The 16887-nt window shown below is 32.7% G+C and overlaps 2 protein-coding genes across 2 annotated transcripts in view; both read right to left on the bottom strand.

The window, feature by feature from the left end:
- Positions 1-643: 643 nt before the first annotated feature.
- LOC113798139 (uncharacterized) overlaps positions 644-16887 on the bottom strand; it is a 31045-nt gene continuing 14801 nt past the window's right edge. Inside the window, exons 2-6 of the mRNA XM_075822678.1 lie at positions 5067-5331; positions 4833-4979; positions 4658-4734; positions 3966-4576; positions 644-2666 (exon numbers count right to left, since the gene is read on the bottom strand). Coding sequence (XP_075678793.1) covers positions 928-2666; positions 3966-4576; positions 4658-4734; positions 4833-4979; positions 5067-5331 — 2839 coding nt within the window. The 3' untranslated portion in view covers positions 644-927. The remainder of the gene's footprint in view (positions 2667-3965; positions 4577-4657; positions 4735-4832; positions 4980-5066; positions 5332-16887) is intronic.
- Positions 14680-16167, bottom strand: LOC113789658 (uncharacterized). Its single transcript, XM_027339231.2, has one exon. It carries the CDS (start codon positions 15850-15852, stop codon positions 14680-14682), a length of 1173 nt encoding a protein of 390 aa, XP_027195032.2. The 5' UTR covers positions 15853-16167.

Raw genomic sequence — 16887 nt, 5'->3', positions numbered from 1 at the left:
TAAAAAAGAAGAAAAAAACATTCATTTTGGTTGTTATTATTATCGGTCGACAAAATGATAATGATGAGAAAGAAATTAAATTAAATACAAGCAAGTAGTAGTTAGCAAGTTTGTTTTTTTAAAGATTTTTCCTTCTGATCAATAATAAAGATAAGTGGATTTTTTTTCTGTTTGGTGACCGGTCAATAAAAAATTTCTGCTTGGTTTTGATTTTATTTACATCTAATTTGGTTGGTGACATGATGATGATTTTTGGATGTTTTGAAAATTTATTGGTCATTCGACGACTACGACGACGATTGATGATCGTCGAACGAACGAACGAAAAAGACAACTGATAAGGTAATGATGATTTTTTTATTGAAATTTTTTTTTATTTTTAAATTAAATTAAATTAATAATAATTACACAGGTTGGCGTCAATTGATTGATTGATTGGCGAAATATCGAAAAAGGAAAATGTTTTTCGGGCGACAAGATTGTACTGATTAGAGTATCATATATACGGAATTTATGAATGTGTGTTTGTGTAGTTCAGTTTCTATTTTTACTTTGCTAAGAAAAAGAAAAATTTACAACAAATGTTAAAATAGTTAGCGATAATGGGTTAATATGAGCTGTTTGTGTATATCAATAAATCGAATCAAATCAATCAATCATTTATTGGATCAAATAATGAATAAAGTAGGAATTATAAGGGAATTTCTCTTCTTCTGCTGCTAAATTGAATTGGACATTATTTAGGATCGAAAAAAACAAAAAATCAAAAATCAATGTTTGGACTCTCGAAAATGGCACACCCTAATTGATTAAATTAAAATTTTAAAATTTTTTTTCGAATGAAATCAATAGATATTGGAGAGATAGAGAGATTGTAGTTGATTGATTGATCAATCAATCAATCAATCAAAGAGATCGGTAGTTGAATTAAGTAGTGGCTGCAATACTTTGCTGCTGTTGTCCATTGTTGTTGTTGTTATTTTGTTGTTGTTGTTTCGATTGTTGTTGTTGTTGTTGTTTTGATTCTTCCAAACCATCAACCATTAATTGAATATTTTTCAATTCTTTTAATGATTCTTTAACTGATGGACTTTTATCAATAGCATTATTATAATGATGATTATTCATAAATGACGTTATCGATGCGGTTGAGGATGCGGATGATGTTGATGATGATGATGGTGATACTGGTTGCGACGATGTATGTTGTTGATGTTGATGATGATGACTACTACGTATAATACTATTCGGTGTACTTGTATTACTACATCGACCATCTAATTGACCACCACCGCCACCAACACTACCATTACTTGAATTTGATCTAGATAATATTGGTGATGATGGACAATTCATTGATGAGGTATTTTTTGACTGTTTTTTTTGTTGTTGATAATCAAGATTATCATTATCATCATCACTTCTAGGACTAATGGCTAATTTATTATTATCAAGATTATTAAAATGATTTGCTGCTGCTGTTGTTGACAATCGATTCGAATCGATACTACCGATACCTAATTCGCCCATCATTTGTCCATTTTGAAGTTGATTATTGCATTGTGATAAAAATGGACGAATACCATATGGAAAGAATCTTGAACTATGATTTGTTATCAATGATGATGGTAAATTTGCGGTTGTTGCGGTTGCTGACGTTCCTTTAAAACGTTGATTCAATGTTTCATGTAATTGTAATAAATCTCTACCTTGTTCCAGTTGTTCATTCAATGATAATAATGATAATGTTGAAAATTTTGATGAATCTTGTGCCGCTGTTGGTGAATTTATTGCGGTTGTTGATGATGTCGGTGTTGTTGATGCAGACGCTGTTGTTGTTGTCGCTGCCAATGACAATGTTCCACCAACGCTATCCGTAGTCATTGCAGATTTCATTGCGTTCAACATTGATGTTTGTTGTTGTTGTTGCTGTGCAACATGACCACCGCTAAATGCACCAAAATAAGCATTCAACATTGCACGTGGATCAAAATTTTTTAAATCAAAATTATCATAATTCATTGTGGTGGATGATTGAAATCTTGAAAAATCCATCAATGAATTTGTTATACCATTGAATGGATGTTGAAAAAATGATGTTGAAAATTGATTCAATAATGGATTTGTTGATGATGATAAACTGCTAGTAGTGGTGGTAATAGGTGTCGTTGACGATGATGTCGTTGATGTGGTAGCGGCAGTGGTAGCCCATGGAACAAAATTTGATAATCTTGAATGATGATTTGTTGGATCATCAATCGATCCACCACCACTAACACTACCAGCATGTAAAAATGGATTTGTTTGTGGATAAAATCTTGAAAATAATGATGGAAAACCATATGCAGCAGCTGTTGCTGCAGCTGATAATAATCCATTTGTTGTTGTTGCTGCTGTTGATGAATTACCGGTATTATAAAATGATGCTAATTGGCTATTAAAATGTTCAGGATTAATTGATGCAGCAGCAGTAGGAAAACCAGCAGCAAATGCTGCAAATGCCATTGCAGCTGCATTTGTTGTCGTCGATGTTGTTGTTGTTGTCGATGATGATGATGCGGATGATGATACGGATGTTGTTGATGTAGTTGAATTTGATGCAGATGATGAAAGACCAAGTATAGAATTGGACATTGCTTGTAATGAATGAACATCTTTAAGCAAATCTAAATCAAGGGAAAAACGAGAGAAAAAAGAAAATTAGTTATCCATGACAACAAACAAAACAAAATGCATCATTCATTAACATTATCAAACCATAATCATCATCATCTAAATTTAGATTTATATGGATGATGATGATAAACAAACAAATATTTAGATTCTTGAAGCAAGAAATTAATGGTTATTATGGTGATTATGGCGATGATCATCATGATAAGGAAGGGAAAATGAATTGAAGATATTTTTCTTCTTTTCAATGATGGTGGCCCTTGGATTTAAGACGAAGACGACGACCGCACAAGATGTGCAATCTGACACCTCTCTCTCTCCCTCTCCCTCCCGGTATTTATCTATATTAAGAAAACATTATTTGTCGTCACTAAATAGAAGAAAAAAAAACATTTGAATGAATGAATGAAATTGGCGGCAATCATCATTGTCTATGGCCGCTATCAGTTATGGTTCGAAAGAATTAATTTTTTTTTTGGTTTTTGGTCAGGCGACAAATTTGCTGTTTCGAAATTTCTTGGGTTTTGTCGTCATCGTCGACGACGACGACTGTCTTCAGTTTGTTTTGGTAGACAGGATTTGTTGAATGCTGTCGCCGGTTGATGATCCGTTGAAAAGCCGAAAAACTAACTGACAACAAAAAACAACAAAGATTTTTTTGTTGTTTTCAGCTTAAATAAACAAAAAAACCCAAAAGAAGCCGACAATGATTTTGACAAAAAAAAGCTTGTTTCCTAAATTGTCACACACAGTCTGTGTGTGTGGTCGATAAAATGTTATGTAACCAACAGAATCAGAATTCTTTTCAAAAAGAATTCTTTAAAAGAATCGAAATTTGAATACAGAATCGAATCTATAATCTATGAATATGATGGCCACGGAAACGATGATTGCCTTCTGAATTTAAACTCGGGAGATTATGTTACCTTCCATAAATATACACAAGGTACCAGGATCAATTAGCTAGATTTGATTACATGGCACGCAAAAACTTACACACAGAACCAACGCCCTTGAAGAAAGCCATGGCCAGATGATAAAATAAACAAATTCACTTTTTTTTTCTTTTCGTAATTATAGATCACCATCATCATCATTTTCTGAAGATAATTTTCATGTCAAAATTTTGGCATTTTCTCTCTTCTGGCTGAATGACTGACTAAACTGAACTGACTATAAATGATTATTGCATGTCAAAATCATCATCATTCATCGATGAACGATGATAACCGTGTGCACTTAACTGCCACGTGTCTACATTTTACGTTGTCTGTTTGTTTTGTTTATTTTACCTGATTTATTTTGTTTCAATAAATGTTGCTGTTGTTGTTCGATGTTGTTGACAGATGTTTTCATTAATGAATCAAGACCAAAAAATTTTTGCTGTCGATAATCATTCGATGTTGATAAATGATCATTAAATATTGATTGGCTACCATTTTGCTGTTTAGTTGTAGATGGCGGTGGTTGTGGTAAATTATCATCATCCATATCATCCATTATATCGATACGACATTCTTCATCATCATCATCATCGATATCATCGATACTATCGATATTATCAGTATCGATATCATCACCACAATCAGAATTTGTTGTTTTGTTTGTTTTTGTTTTCGTTCGTATTGGTGATGGACTTGATTTATGACGATATTTATGATCAGAATGATGTTGGAAATGATGAGATAAGGTAGATGATGGGGGTGGTGGTGGAAGATGATGATGATGATGGCCATTAAGGAGATAATTTGATGGCGCTGGTGGCGGTAATGTACTATGAGGATGATGATGATGAGAAGGAGGATGATGTGAAAGATGGTGATGTGGATGATGATGGCTATATGAAGATCCACCACTACCACCACCTGATCCGGTATTCGATCCTAATGACATTAATGAATTTCTGTTCAAACAATGGAAATCAATAAATCAGAAATCAAAGGATTCAATCAATCAAATGGGAAAAAACAAACAAAAAACTTACTTTTTTTCACGTTTACCAGCACCAGTTTCACGAAAACCTTTGGCAAATGGATTATTATCAATTTTAAGTCTTGTTATCTAAAATAAAGGGTTGAACAAATTAAGGGAAACCATAGAAAATTATTGTTATTATTGGAGAAATACTAGACAAACATGAAACATGAAATAATACAAACCTTTTCATTTTGATATGCTGTAACAGCAATAAATTCAGTTTCCTTAAAAACATATGTACGAAATGTACTATATGGTAATTTTAATAGATCATTTGCACGGACTAGATGAAAACGTGGCTGATATTTATGCATTGAATTTAATATTGTCTATGATAATATTTTGCAAAGGATTCTCGATTAGCAAACAGAAAAAAGAAAGAAAAATACATTGATTGCACTGCAGTGAATACTTACAAAACCATGTTTATCAGCAATATTATTAGTTAATTTAAGTTTATGAAATGAAACAACTTTTTGCATCCATTGTTCACCAGTGGATGGTGAATCTGGATGTATATACATTCGTTTAGGCATTTCTGGATCTGCCTTGCCGGCCATAACCCAACGTGAATTATGAAATTTATAACGACAATCATCAGCAGCAACAATATCCATTAACATTATATATTTGGCTTTTTTATCCAAACCCGAAACACGTATACGAAATGATGGAAACATTCTTTATTGGGAAAAATGGAAAATTATTAGTTAAAATCAAAACAAAAACTTTATTCTTTTCAAAATCATTCTATATAGAGTCAAAATGTTTCTATTTTCATCCAACCATGCTATTGAACTTTCATGGAGAATCGTTTCGCTTGTAAAGCAAACTCAGTTTTCCAAAAAAAAATTCTTTGTGCCCTTCATTTTACTTCCTTGACGGCAAAAGATCAATACCACTACTACCACCCAGCACCATCATCGATAAATTCCATTTTCAATGACGCCCTGATCAATCGATCGAAGTGAAAAAAGTAAATAAATAAAAAAAAACTTTCCAAGGAAAAAAATGAGAAATATTTCCAGAATCAAGACCCTCAAAAGAAAAACTGGAAACACTAATGTTAATATAGTGTTTTATTTGAAACTTTTTTTTTGTCAATGGCTAAACACCATCAGCCAAACAATGATTATTACCATTATTATCAACAACAACAAAAATGATAAAATCTTGTTGTTGTTAAGGCCCAACAACAACAACAAGAAAAGAATGGAAAACGTTTTTTTTTCCGAGTTTCATTCATAATCCTCTTATATTCATTATACAACAACTTTTTTTTCTTTCTTGATGGAACTGTACGAAAACAAAGATTTTCAGGTTTGAGTTTTTGCTGAGGGATTTATGAATGAATGGCTGGCTGAATAGTAGAGAAAAAAAATCTCTGACCGCCAACTTTTCGTTATTTCTATTTTGCTATTTTGACAAAGATCTGTTAAGGTTTTGATAATAATAAAAAACACCCTTCTTCTTTACTCATTCATTTATATGAATAGTAATGATAGATTTGGATGAAAATAGTCGACAATGATGATTATTATGATTATTAATGTAATCAATTGAAGATTGTGAATGTAAAACATAATTTTTATGTTTGAAAATAATAATAAAAAACATAGGCTCGTCCGGTTTTTTTGTTACGTTTTCCCAAATGGATTTTATCTTTCTCTCTTCGTGTGTTTATGCCCTCATCAACCATAATAACTTTGGAAACGCAAACACAATATGGTGGCCGGTAAAAAATGTGAAATGAAAATAAAGGCCCGGTGTGTGTGTGTGTGTGTGAATAATAATGATTGACAACAACACACACATACAGGCAATGTTTTTTGGGAACTTTTCTCTCTCCATCTCTCTCTCCAACTCACTCACAATGATGATGATTGATAATAATCATTGAAAATGATTCACACGCTTCACCCAACTAAACAACAACAACAACAATGTACAATGTTCCAGGAACACTTTTTTGGAAACATTTCCACATTTCTCTCTCCATTCTGCTCTCTTTCCCGGTTATTATTATTATTATGATTATGATCATTATAGGTTTGAATTTCATATTTCAGGGGTGTTTGTTTCATTATGATTTTTTTTTCAGGTGAGTCATCATTGAACGAACCGAAGAGAGAGAGAGAGAGAGAAAGTGTATAGATTTATTGTTGTTAGAAAAAATATTATTAATGGAAAAAAATCATAATAATAACCGCATATACGGTTATTATTATAGTCATCATTATCATCAAATATTGTCGGTGTCAGTCAGTCAGTCAGTCGTTCGATGAATGTGTGTGTGTGTGTGAATAAAATGAATGGATATTTTCGAAAAACATACATATTGAGGAAGGGGGGCGAAAACAAACAAAAAATCATTATTTTTCACATTTTCCCCCCACCGACCACCACCACCAAATACGGATCACTCCTTTTTTCTTTTATTGTTTTGTATTCTGTTTGAATGAAACTGTTCCAAATGGATCAAACGATGGATACAAACACCGAGAGAGAGAGAGAGAGAGAGAGAGAGAGAGAGAGAGAGAGAGAGAGAGAGAGAGAGAGAGAGAGAGAGAGAGAGAGTGAGTGAGTGAGTGAATGAATGAAGGACATTATAAAATACATTTATTGTTGACAAAATGTGTTTTGTTTTGCTTGTGAAGTGAAATATGATGAATTTTGGACAAAAAAAAGAAAGATATAAAAAGATTTGAGCGAAATCAAATTAAAATTGCTTCTTTTTTGTTTTCAAAGTTGAGTTCAATCATTGAATTCAATTTGCCCATCCATGTTTTCAAATTCATATATAATCATTGATTTGAGCATGCGCAATTTTTTGGGAAACATTTTGCGATTTCGGGACTTGTTCAAAAGACAAACGAAACAAACAACAAAATCTATAATTCAATTATGATCATCATCAGAGTTTTTCATTTTGGATTTTTTTTTCAACCAAGAAAAAACAAAGAAAATATAGATCAATAAGATAAGATGTGAATGATGATGATGATGATGAGTTTCTTCAGCAAAGACTGAATCTTCTTGCTTGTTTCACTAAAAACACACATACCAACCAAAATATCCATCCCAACCAATAATATTCAAACTGATTTTGTTTGGCTGCTGTTTGTTGTATGTTGTGTGGGGATAGTCCTTTTATTTTTGAAAGTGAGAAAAAGAGAGAGAGAGAGAGAGAGAGAGAGAGAGAGAGAGAGAGAGAGAGAGAGAGAGAGAGAGAGAGAGAGAGAGAGAGAGAAAGAAATGTATGTATGTACAGTGTACATATGTGTTTATGAATAGAAGCGGTCGAAGGCGTTAATTTTCACACCTCGAATGGTGTGTGATGAAATAAGCCAATCATATGGCAGCTAAAAAATCAATAGGATGATTTAGTTCAAAACCTATAACACCATGATGATGGTGATGATGCTGAAAAATATTCAAAAAATTATTAATCTTTTTTTCCCTATAATCTTTTGTTGCTGTTGATTACATCATTAGATTTTGAAGAAATTATCTTCGTTTAGTGTGGCCACTATTTCCACTTTATCAGTTCAGGATAATGAATGCAACCCAGCCAAACAAAACATCTGTCAACACAGACATTCATTCATTCATTTAACAAAATTTGAGTTCAATAAACCAAGCAAAACAAAAAATACATTTCATAAAAACGATGCGGTTTTGTCATTGTCATTGCCTTCGTTTGTTACTAGTTTTAATCAAATTAAGTTTTTTTTTGGTTACAAATTTGACAAACAAACTGAACCAAGCTGAAAACCATTTTCTATATTGTCAAATACAGTAATATCCCTAGTAATATCTTAGGTCTAATTAATCAAATTGGATCAAACAACAACAACAACAGAAATAAACGTTTATGGCGAGTGAGTGCGAGTGTATCTGATGTTTATCGTTTAAATTTAACATTTTGGTTCGCTGAATTCGAGCTTTTCTGCTTGCTTTCGAACAGAATTTTTTTCCAGCTAAAAATGAATTGAATTTAACAAAAATTTTTCAATTGGTTTTTCCTCTGTTTTGGACACTAATAACATCATCATCATTATCAATGGACGTCGCCATTGACATAAACCATAGATTGAAATGAATGAAATGAAAAAAGGGCGAATGATCAATGTACCATGAAACACAAAACGAAACTACAAAATAAAATAACAAACTGGCAATATCCTCCCCGAGTTGTAAAACATGAAACAACCAAACCAGCAGCAAAAGCAGCAGCAGCAGCCATATACATTTCTCTCGCTTGCTGGCTATAAATTTTTTTTTTTTTTTTTTTTTGACAAAATGAAAAAATGAAAACACCAACCAACCAACCAAACCCGAAACCAGAAACATCATACACAAAAACACACACACTGTGGATATAGCGAGCGATTCGTTCAAGCGAATTTTGATGTACATACATAGGATATATATGGGGTAATGTAATGATGGTTATTTGCTTCTGCTGCTGCTGTTTTTACTCGAAACAAAAACTATCCATTTTTTTCGAGTGTTTTTTTGCTGTTAAGTGATGTGTTTTGCTTGCTTGTTTGTTTTTCGTTTCGATCCCCAACCACTTTTGTCAATTTGTGAACAATATCCATACATACAAACAAAAACAAATGACAACCGAGGCCAACAAACAAATGATTGGGCTCAATTACATAATAAAAATAGCCTTATATGTAAAAAGTCACAAAGTGTAATAAAGTATATTGGGTTTTTTTATGATGATGATGAAGTTTCGATAACCAAAAAAAAAAAAAAAATGATTTTTATTTTTCTGGTTTGATTTTGTAATGGATTGGTTTTATATTTATGGAAATTGGTTAGTTTTTGATTTGACTGGGTTTTTAGTTTTGACCGGGTTACACCCTTATATAGACACTTTTCAATTGAAATAGGACAAAAAAAAGGTCAATTTAGTAAATGACCATCATTGCCTTTAGTTTTCCCTTCCAAAAATATGTTTTTTGGAATGTCATACATCAATCAATCAAATCATGCTGACCAGTTGATGATGATGATGATGATGAGGAAAAAGGAAATTTAAATCTCTCTCTCTCTCTCTCTTTCTCTCTCTCTCTGTGTGTGTGTGCGTAGATCAAATTCAATTACGAATAATGGCAGCAACAAAAAGCCAATTTGAACCAAAGGAAACAATCAAAAAAATGAAAATGACCGGGGCAATCAAAAATGAAAATACCCGAATCAATTTGTCAAATGATATTGATGACAAGTAATTTGGCAAAAATCTCGCTCTCTCTCTTTGCCTAAAAACATTATTTTTGATTATTGATTCATCACCCCTGTGTGACATATTGAGTTTCAAACATTTTTCATTTCATTTTCTCGTCCGTTGATCACATTCCTGACGCATGACACACACATGCTTTCCATAGGCAAACAAAGATATCTACCGATCGACCAACCGAGCGATACAAGTGGCAATTATCATCACCGTCATCATCGATTATGTAATTGATGAAATTGCCGCCGTCAACATCATCAGCAACATCAACAATCATGACCGCCGCATCATCATCATCGAAACGAAAAGATCAAAGGCAAAATGTTTGTTTTGTTTTGAAAATTGATTCCAGTGATGATGATGATTCGGCAAACATTGATTGTTATGAATGGTAAAACAACAAACCGAAACATCGATGATGATGATGATTGAAAAGAGAAAAATAGAGCGGTCAAAGTACAAAGTATACAAACGAATGAGAAAACTTGAATGAAAAGTAATTTTAAAGAAGATTTTTTTGATAAAGATTGTCGGCTAAATGTCAAAGGTGATAATGTAAACGTTGGTTGACTGACTGACTGACTGACCATCATCATCATTGATGATCAAAGATCAATTTTAATGATTACGATGATGATGATGATGAGCAAATTGAACAATTTCTGTTTGCTTTTTTTTACCTGAAAATTATGATGTTAGCCACACACACACACACAAACATGCGAGCGCGAGCAGGTAAACATCAATAGAGAAAATCTATCAATTAATTTTTTTTGAATCAATTTTGTTTCGATCGTTGATAATCGATCGATCAATTGATTGATTTGATTTTGAGAAAGTTGCCGACAAACCTGCAAAGTTAGCAAAGTTACCTGTGCAATTCAATTTGAATGAAAGAAATTTTTTACTATTTTCTGTGGCCACCCATGTTAATTGGTTTGTCAGAGAGAAGATAAAATGTCAAAAGAATTTTGATTTGAAACGGAACTTTTAACAAACCAAAAATTGTCAAACATTGCTTTTTTCTCTAGATCTGATCAGGTTATCATCATCATCAATTTAAATGGGTGGGTGGTCGTTCACAACAATCATATCACATCACATTATCATCAAAATGGAATGTAACAAAATTTTTTTGTTGTTGCTTGAAAAAATTGTAACAAAAAAAAATGTGTGGTGAGAGAGAGAAAAACAAAGTATGCAAATTGCATTATCATCATCATCCTGAGGTAACCAAAAAGACGAAGAAGAATCTTGTTTTTCGTTCAAACTAAACTAACCACCAAACCTAATCATCATCAGTTTTCCCTACCTTAGTTTTTTTTTCATTACCTACCTAGCTAGCTTGTTAAACAAACAAAAAAACAACTTTTGTTTCATTTCTCAATTAGCTAGAAAACACTGACGAAAAAAAAATCATTCTTGAAAACCCCAAACAAACAAACAAGCAATAATCATTTTTCTTAGAAAAAATGAAAACTAACTTATTTTGGACAGAATAATAATAATTTTATTAAAAAAGCGTTTATCCGATGGATATTTACGCTAAAATAAGAGATTCAAAATAAAATATAGATTACAAGTATTATGCAGATAGCCTAGGAATAAAATACAATTTGAAATGAGTATCAAAGAAAATGAAATTGAAGAGAAAATATAATTAAATATAAGATAAATTAAGATCAGAATAATGTTTTTAGATGTTTATAGATGTGTGTGCATAAGTGTTTGAAATTATTGTGTGTGTTTTTGTTTTGTATGAATTCTTCTAATGTGTTAACATTGTGTAGATGAAGATCGTATTTAATGTTTGTGTAGTGTGTGCAATTTAGGAGTAGATGTGTGGGGTCTTGTGTCGTGTTGGAACATGTACAGAGTTCTGTGTGGGAGTGTGTGAATCTGTAAAGGTATTTTTGAAAGTGTCCGTGTCCGGTGTAAAACTGTGTTGTAAAGAAATTTGGCGTGATGTGTTTTGGTATTTTATGGGAAGGGAAGAATGATTTGAATGTGTTGTTAGCGTTTTGGTGTGCGGTTTGTATTTCAGTGTCTTTTAATTGTTGGATATATTGATCGAGTGTTTGATTGTCTGGGATATCTAGATACATATTATTTCTGCTGCGAAACTTGAGCTGTTTAATCTGTATGTTAGTATGTAATGGTTCGATCTGTGTTAAGACAGTGACACAAGATTTTGAAACTGTTCTGTAGGCCATGATAGATTGTCTGAGAATTTGGTGTTGTAATGATTCTAGTTTATTTATGTGTTTTTTGTTTACATGATTTATCCAGATTTCAGATCCATAAGTTAGTACAGGTCTAATGAGGCCCTTATATAAGTTTTGTCTTTTCTTACTATCTATGCCAAAAGTGTTTTTACAATAGTTGTGTAAGATGTTTTTGATGCGTGTTGTTTTTACAATGATGTTGTTGATGTGTGAATTAAAGTTGATTTTGTTTTTGTGTCTATGATTTTCAAAAGATATTCCAAGGATTTTCATTGTATTTACAGTTTGGATGTGTTCATTGTTGAGTGTAATGGGTGTGTTCATTGGCTTGGTGTGAAAATGAAGAATTTGTGTTTTTTGGACATTAATTCGAAGATAATTTTGTATGGACCAAGTGTTTATAAAATTTAGCGATGATTGAAGTGTTTGATGGAGGGTGTCTGTGTCTTTCCCTGTGCATGTTACAGTTATGTCGTCAGCATATGCGTATATATGGGCGTTGGGGATGTTGAATGTATTCAGAAGTGTGTTGATCAATATGTTCCACAGCAATGGTGATAGTGGACTTCCTTGTGGGCATCCCATTGTAAGTCTTTTTGTTTGTTCGTGGTTGTTGTATTTAAATGTGACAGATCTGTTCGACAGGTAGCTCTGTATGATTTTCGTATATTGATGTGGCACATTCATGTTGATCATATTTGTTATAATTCGGTGCCAGTTGGCGTTATCAAATGCTCCAGAATAATCGACGGACATTATTGACGTAAGTTGGTTTCGTTGTTTTTTGTTGTGTATAATGTCATCGGTGATCTTCGATAGTGCAGTAATAGTAGATTTATGTCTTGTGAATCCGTGCTGATTCGGGTTCTGTAACTCATGTGTTGTGAGATAGTCTTGAATTTTGTTTTGAATGGCTTTTTCGAAAATTTTGCCTATGTTTGACAGTAGACTAATTGGTCTGTAGTTTTTGGGATTATTGTAATCTGTTTTGTTCGGTTTCGGAAAGATGACTAGTGTTGCGTTTTTCCAACAAATGGGAAAGTGTCCTATGGTTATACATTTATTGAAAAGTGTGGTTAGTGTAGGTGAAATTATTTCTCTTATTTGTTTTAACATTCTGTTTGTTATATGATCTGGACCAGGAGCTTTCTTGTTGTTAGAGGTGTTTACAAGTGTATTAATAAATTCAGGTGTGATAACAAGTTGTTCGTCATCAAGAATGTTGTTTGGTGTTGCTTCAATGTGGTGATGATTTGATGTGTCGTCTGGGAAGATGTTGGTTAGAATATTATTTATGATTACATTGTGTTGGTGAGGTGGTGCTTTGTCTAGTATTGGCAAGGTGTATGATTTAGAAGCTAAAGTTGATTTGATCAATTTGTATGTATTACCCCAAGTGTTTTTTGTGTGTGTTTCTTCTAAAAATTCTTTCCAGCTTTCTTGTTTCTTTTTGTATATCGATTTTACATATTTGTTCCTGTATTTTTTATATTCTTGATATCTGATTTGTTTCATTATTGGATTTTTCTCGTGCGCGTACAAGTTTCTAAGGTTTTTGACTGTTATTTGCATTAATCTCAAACTTGTGTCCCACCAAGGAGTGTGATTTCTATGAGGTTTATTTTGTTTTTTGGTTGGGATTGATTGGTATGCTGCTTCTTGGATCATTTTCGTGAATTGTAAAGAGCATGAATCTATTTGATCTGCAGTGTGAATGTTACTAATTGATATGTTAAGTTGTGTAATATTCGTATTGACATGATTTATAAATTTTTGCCAGTCTGCTAAAGATTCGTTGAATTTATATGTAGAGTGTATTGTTTTCTTAGGGATTGAGAATTGAGCTTGATATGTGAACATAATGGATACATGGTCAAATATTGTATTAGATTGCTTAGACGTGTACCAGTTGGATATTCGTGGTGTAGCTTTATTGTTGGTCAGTGTGAGGTCTATTATACTGCTTCCGTTGGTGGTGATGCACGTTGGTTCTTTATTATTGTGGATGTCTAGTTCGAAGTCGTTGATTAGATCAGAGAGAGCTATGCCTTGTGGATTTGCAGTGCTGTCGTGCCAAAGCGGATGTCGGGAATTAAAATCTCCGGCTACAATTAGAGGTTGGTTTTTGTGGGTGTTGATGATTTTTACAAGCAGATTGATATGTTCAGTTGTTAAGGAATTAGGTTCGATGTATGCGTTTGATACGATGAGAGATGAATTATGAAGTTGAACTTTTATGGTGGTGATGTTGTTATTGGAGAATTCTGGTAGCAGTTCTGTGTAGAGGTGGTTATTGGTAATTAGAATACCTGATTTTGGTCTCAAGCTGTTTTTTTTGTAATGTAAAATAGATTTTAAAGGAAAACCGAGTATTTTGTCAGAATTAGCAGTGTAAGGTTCTTGTATAAGTACAATATCTGGTTTGGAAAAATTAAGGTAGTGTAGTAGTTCTTTTGTTGCGATTAAACTTTTGCGTGTGTTTTGTTGCATAATCAATAATGAGTTATTATCCATGGTAAAAGGAAAAAGAAAGATGGGTGTACTTATGGCATGTTATGGACTGTATTGGGTTTGTTCGTTCAGTATATCTTTCTGTAATTTGTAGATTGGGCAGCTTTCAGTATTGGGACAATGTGTGGTGTTGTCTTTATGTTTAATTGAATTTTTACAGTTAATGCAGCATTTGATTTCTGAACAGGTGTGATCGTTCGATTTTTGTTGTCCGCAGTTTTTACAGATGACAGTATTTTTACAATCCGTTGTTTTGTGATTAAACTCAAAACATTTCTGACATTGTCTTACGAAGATTTTTGTTTGTACATAACAGCCTTGAAAGTTAAGATAAATTTTGTTTTGCATTTGGTTTGTTATGATGTTGTAAACTTTAGGGCTGACTCGGAGTACTACATTCATATTTTTTGCGGTGTTGTCGCCGTATTTCAACTTGAAAAGATAATTTATTTCATCTTTAAGACCATTTAGCTCTTGGTTACAATCTGTTATTTCTTCAGTGATGTGGTCTAGATCGGTATCCGATGGTACATTTTTGACTAGGATGGTTGGGTCTCTCATCTTTGCGGCGTAAGCTTTGCAGTTATCTTTAGTAATTTCGTGATTGTTGATTTTATCGATTATACTTTGTGGATCTTGTTCAATGTTGGGAACTTTAATTATCACACAGTTCTTTTTGCTGAACATTTTGTTGATTTTAACTTTTTGATCAGATTGTTTAATCACATCTCGGATTTTATACTCTATGGTTGGTGGTGGTATGTTGTTGTTTGGTTTGATGATAATTGTTTTTTCTTGTTTGGGAATCATTTGCACTTGTTGTGGTTCTTTTCGTACCATTTGTGCGTAACTTATAGGAATTGGTTGTTGTTTGTTGTTATCTTTGATGTTTTGTTTGATTTCCTCAAGTAAGTTAAATGTTTTCTGTTCGCTTGTAAAAGCTAATGCTCTGATAGTTGTAGATAGGATTGGGAGAATACTGATATATCGTGATGTTGAACGTTTGTCGCCTATGTTGAAAAGATCCAGGATGTCACAGCATTTGTCGATATCGAATGTAGCAATTGGTGAGGGGTCGATGCATAGATTTTCTAATTTTGCATGAGCTTCATTCTCTGGATTCATTTTGGATGATTTGTTCGGCATTGATGATGATTCAGCGTCTGAGTCAGACGGCACAGTACGTTGATAAGCGTTGCTCTTTCTTCTGGCCATAGTGGCAGCACTAGTAAGACCCAGAAAGAGAGTCTAATATTTGAGCAATAATAAAGGAATACACGAAAGGATGAAGAAAACCAAAAAGATGAAGAAAACACAGATATTAAGATGATTTATGATTAATTAAGATGAAGATGGAGTAAAAGTTATTGAAATGGTAGGTTATTTGATGAGAAAGAATGGGTGATGAGGTGATGATGAGCAACTTATGACACTTGTACAATGAGCGATGATGAAATATGGGAAAAATAGGTTCGGAATGGGTTATAATCACTTGAAACACTTGAAACACTAGCATCAATCGAAATACAAAGTTACAAACTACTGATTTATTCATAAATATGTAGATTAAAAGAGATAAAAACTTATTTAAAAGGCAAAAATACGAGATTTCAAACGCTTAGCAAATTTCATACGTCTTAGCTCAACGGCGGCTAATATATACTTATTTTGGACAGAAAGAAAAAAAGTTACATTCCAAAACCAAACCAACCACACACACATACATAGACAATAGCACAGACAATTGATGATTGAGTTTACATAACTAATTTTCTTCGTTCGTTCGTTCATCATTTGCCTTACAGGCAACATTTGATGATGAACGAACTTAACATCAGAAAGAAAAATATTTTTCTTCGTTAAGGAAGTTTCAATGTTTATGGTGTTTATATGTTTGTTTGTTTTATGAATGAAAAAAAAATGTTTTTCAATATTGATTTTTTTTCCAAAAAAATTTAACCCTCCAGTTGAAAACTATCTGCAAATGTTTGAATGATTTTATATATTCTTGGTTTACTACCACCATCATAATCATCATTGCTGAATGAAAATGAATTATGATGAGATTGGTTTGCCAAAAAAACAAAAAAAACAAAAAGTGTGAATGAGAAAAGCTAATGATCTAATGGTGGTTTAACAACGAAACGAAACGAAACGAACGAAAACTTTACCAGGTAAAACTAACGAATTTGATGATGATTTTTCTCTAGCTCAGTTTAGTTTAGTTTTTGTTTTATAATTCGACAGGTA

The sequence above is a fragment of the Dermatophagoides pteronyssinus genome, unplaced genomic scaffold, assembly GCF_027571235.1.
Source record: "Dermatophagoides pteronyssinus isolate colony J.1.1.1.1 unplaced genomic scaffold, Derpt_VIB-CSIC_2022.12 sq0019, whole genome shotgun sequence".
NCBI lineage: Eukaryota > Metazoa > Arthropoda > Arachnida > Sarcoptiformes > Pyroglyphidae > Dermatophagoides > Dermatophagoides pteronyssinus.
The sequence above is the reverse complement of the archived record's forward strand: the minus strand, read 5'-3'. Positions and strand labels throughout refer to the sequence as shown.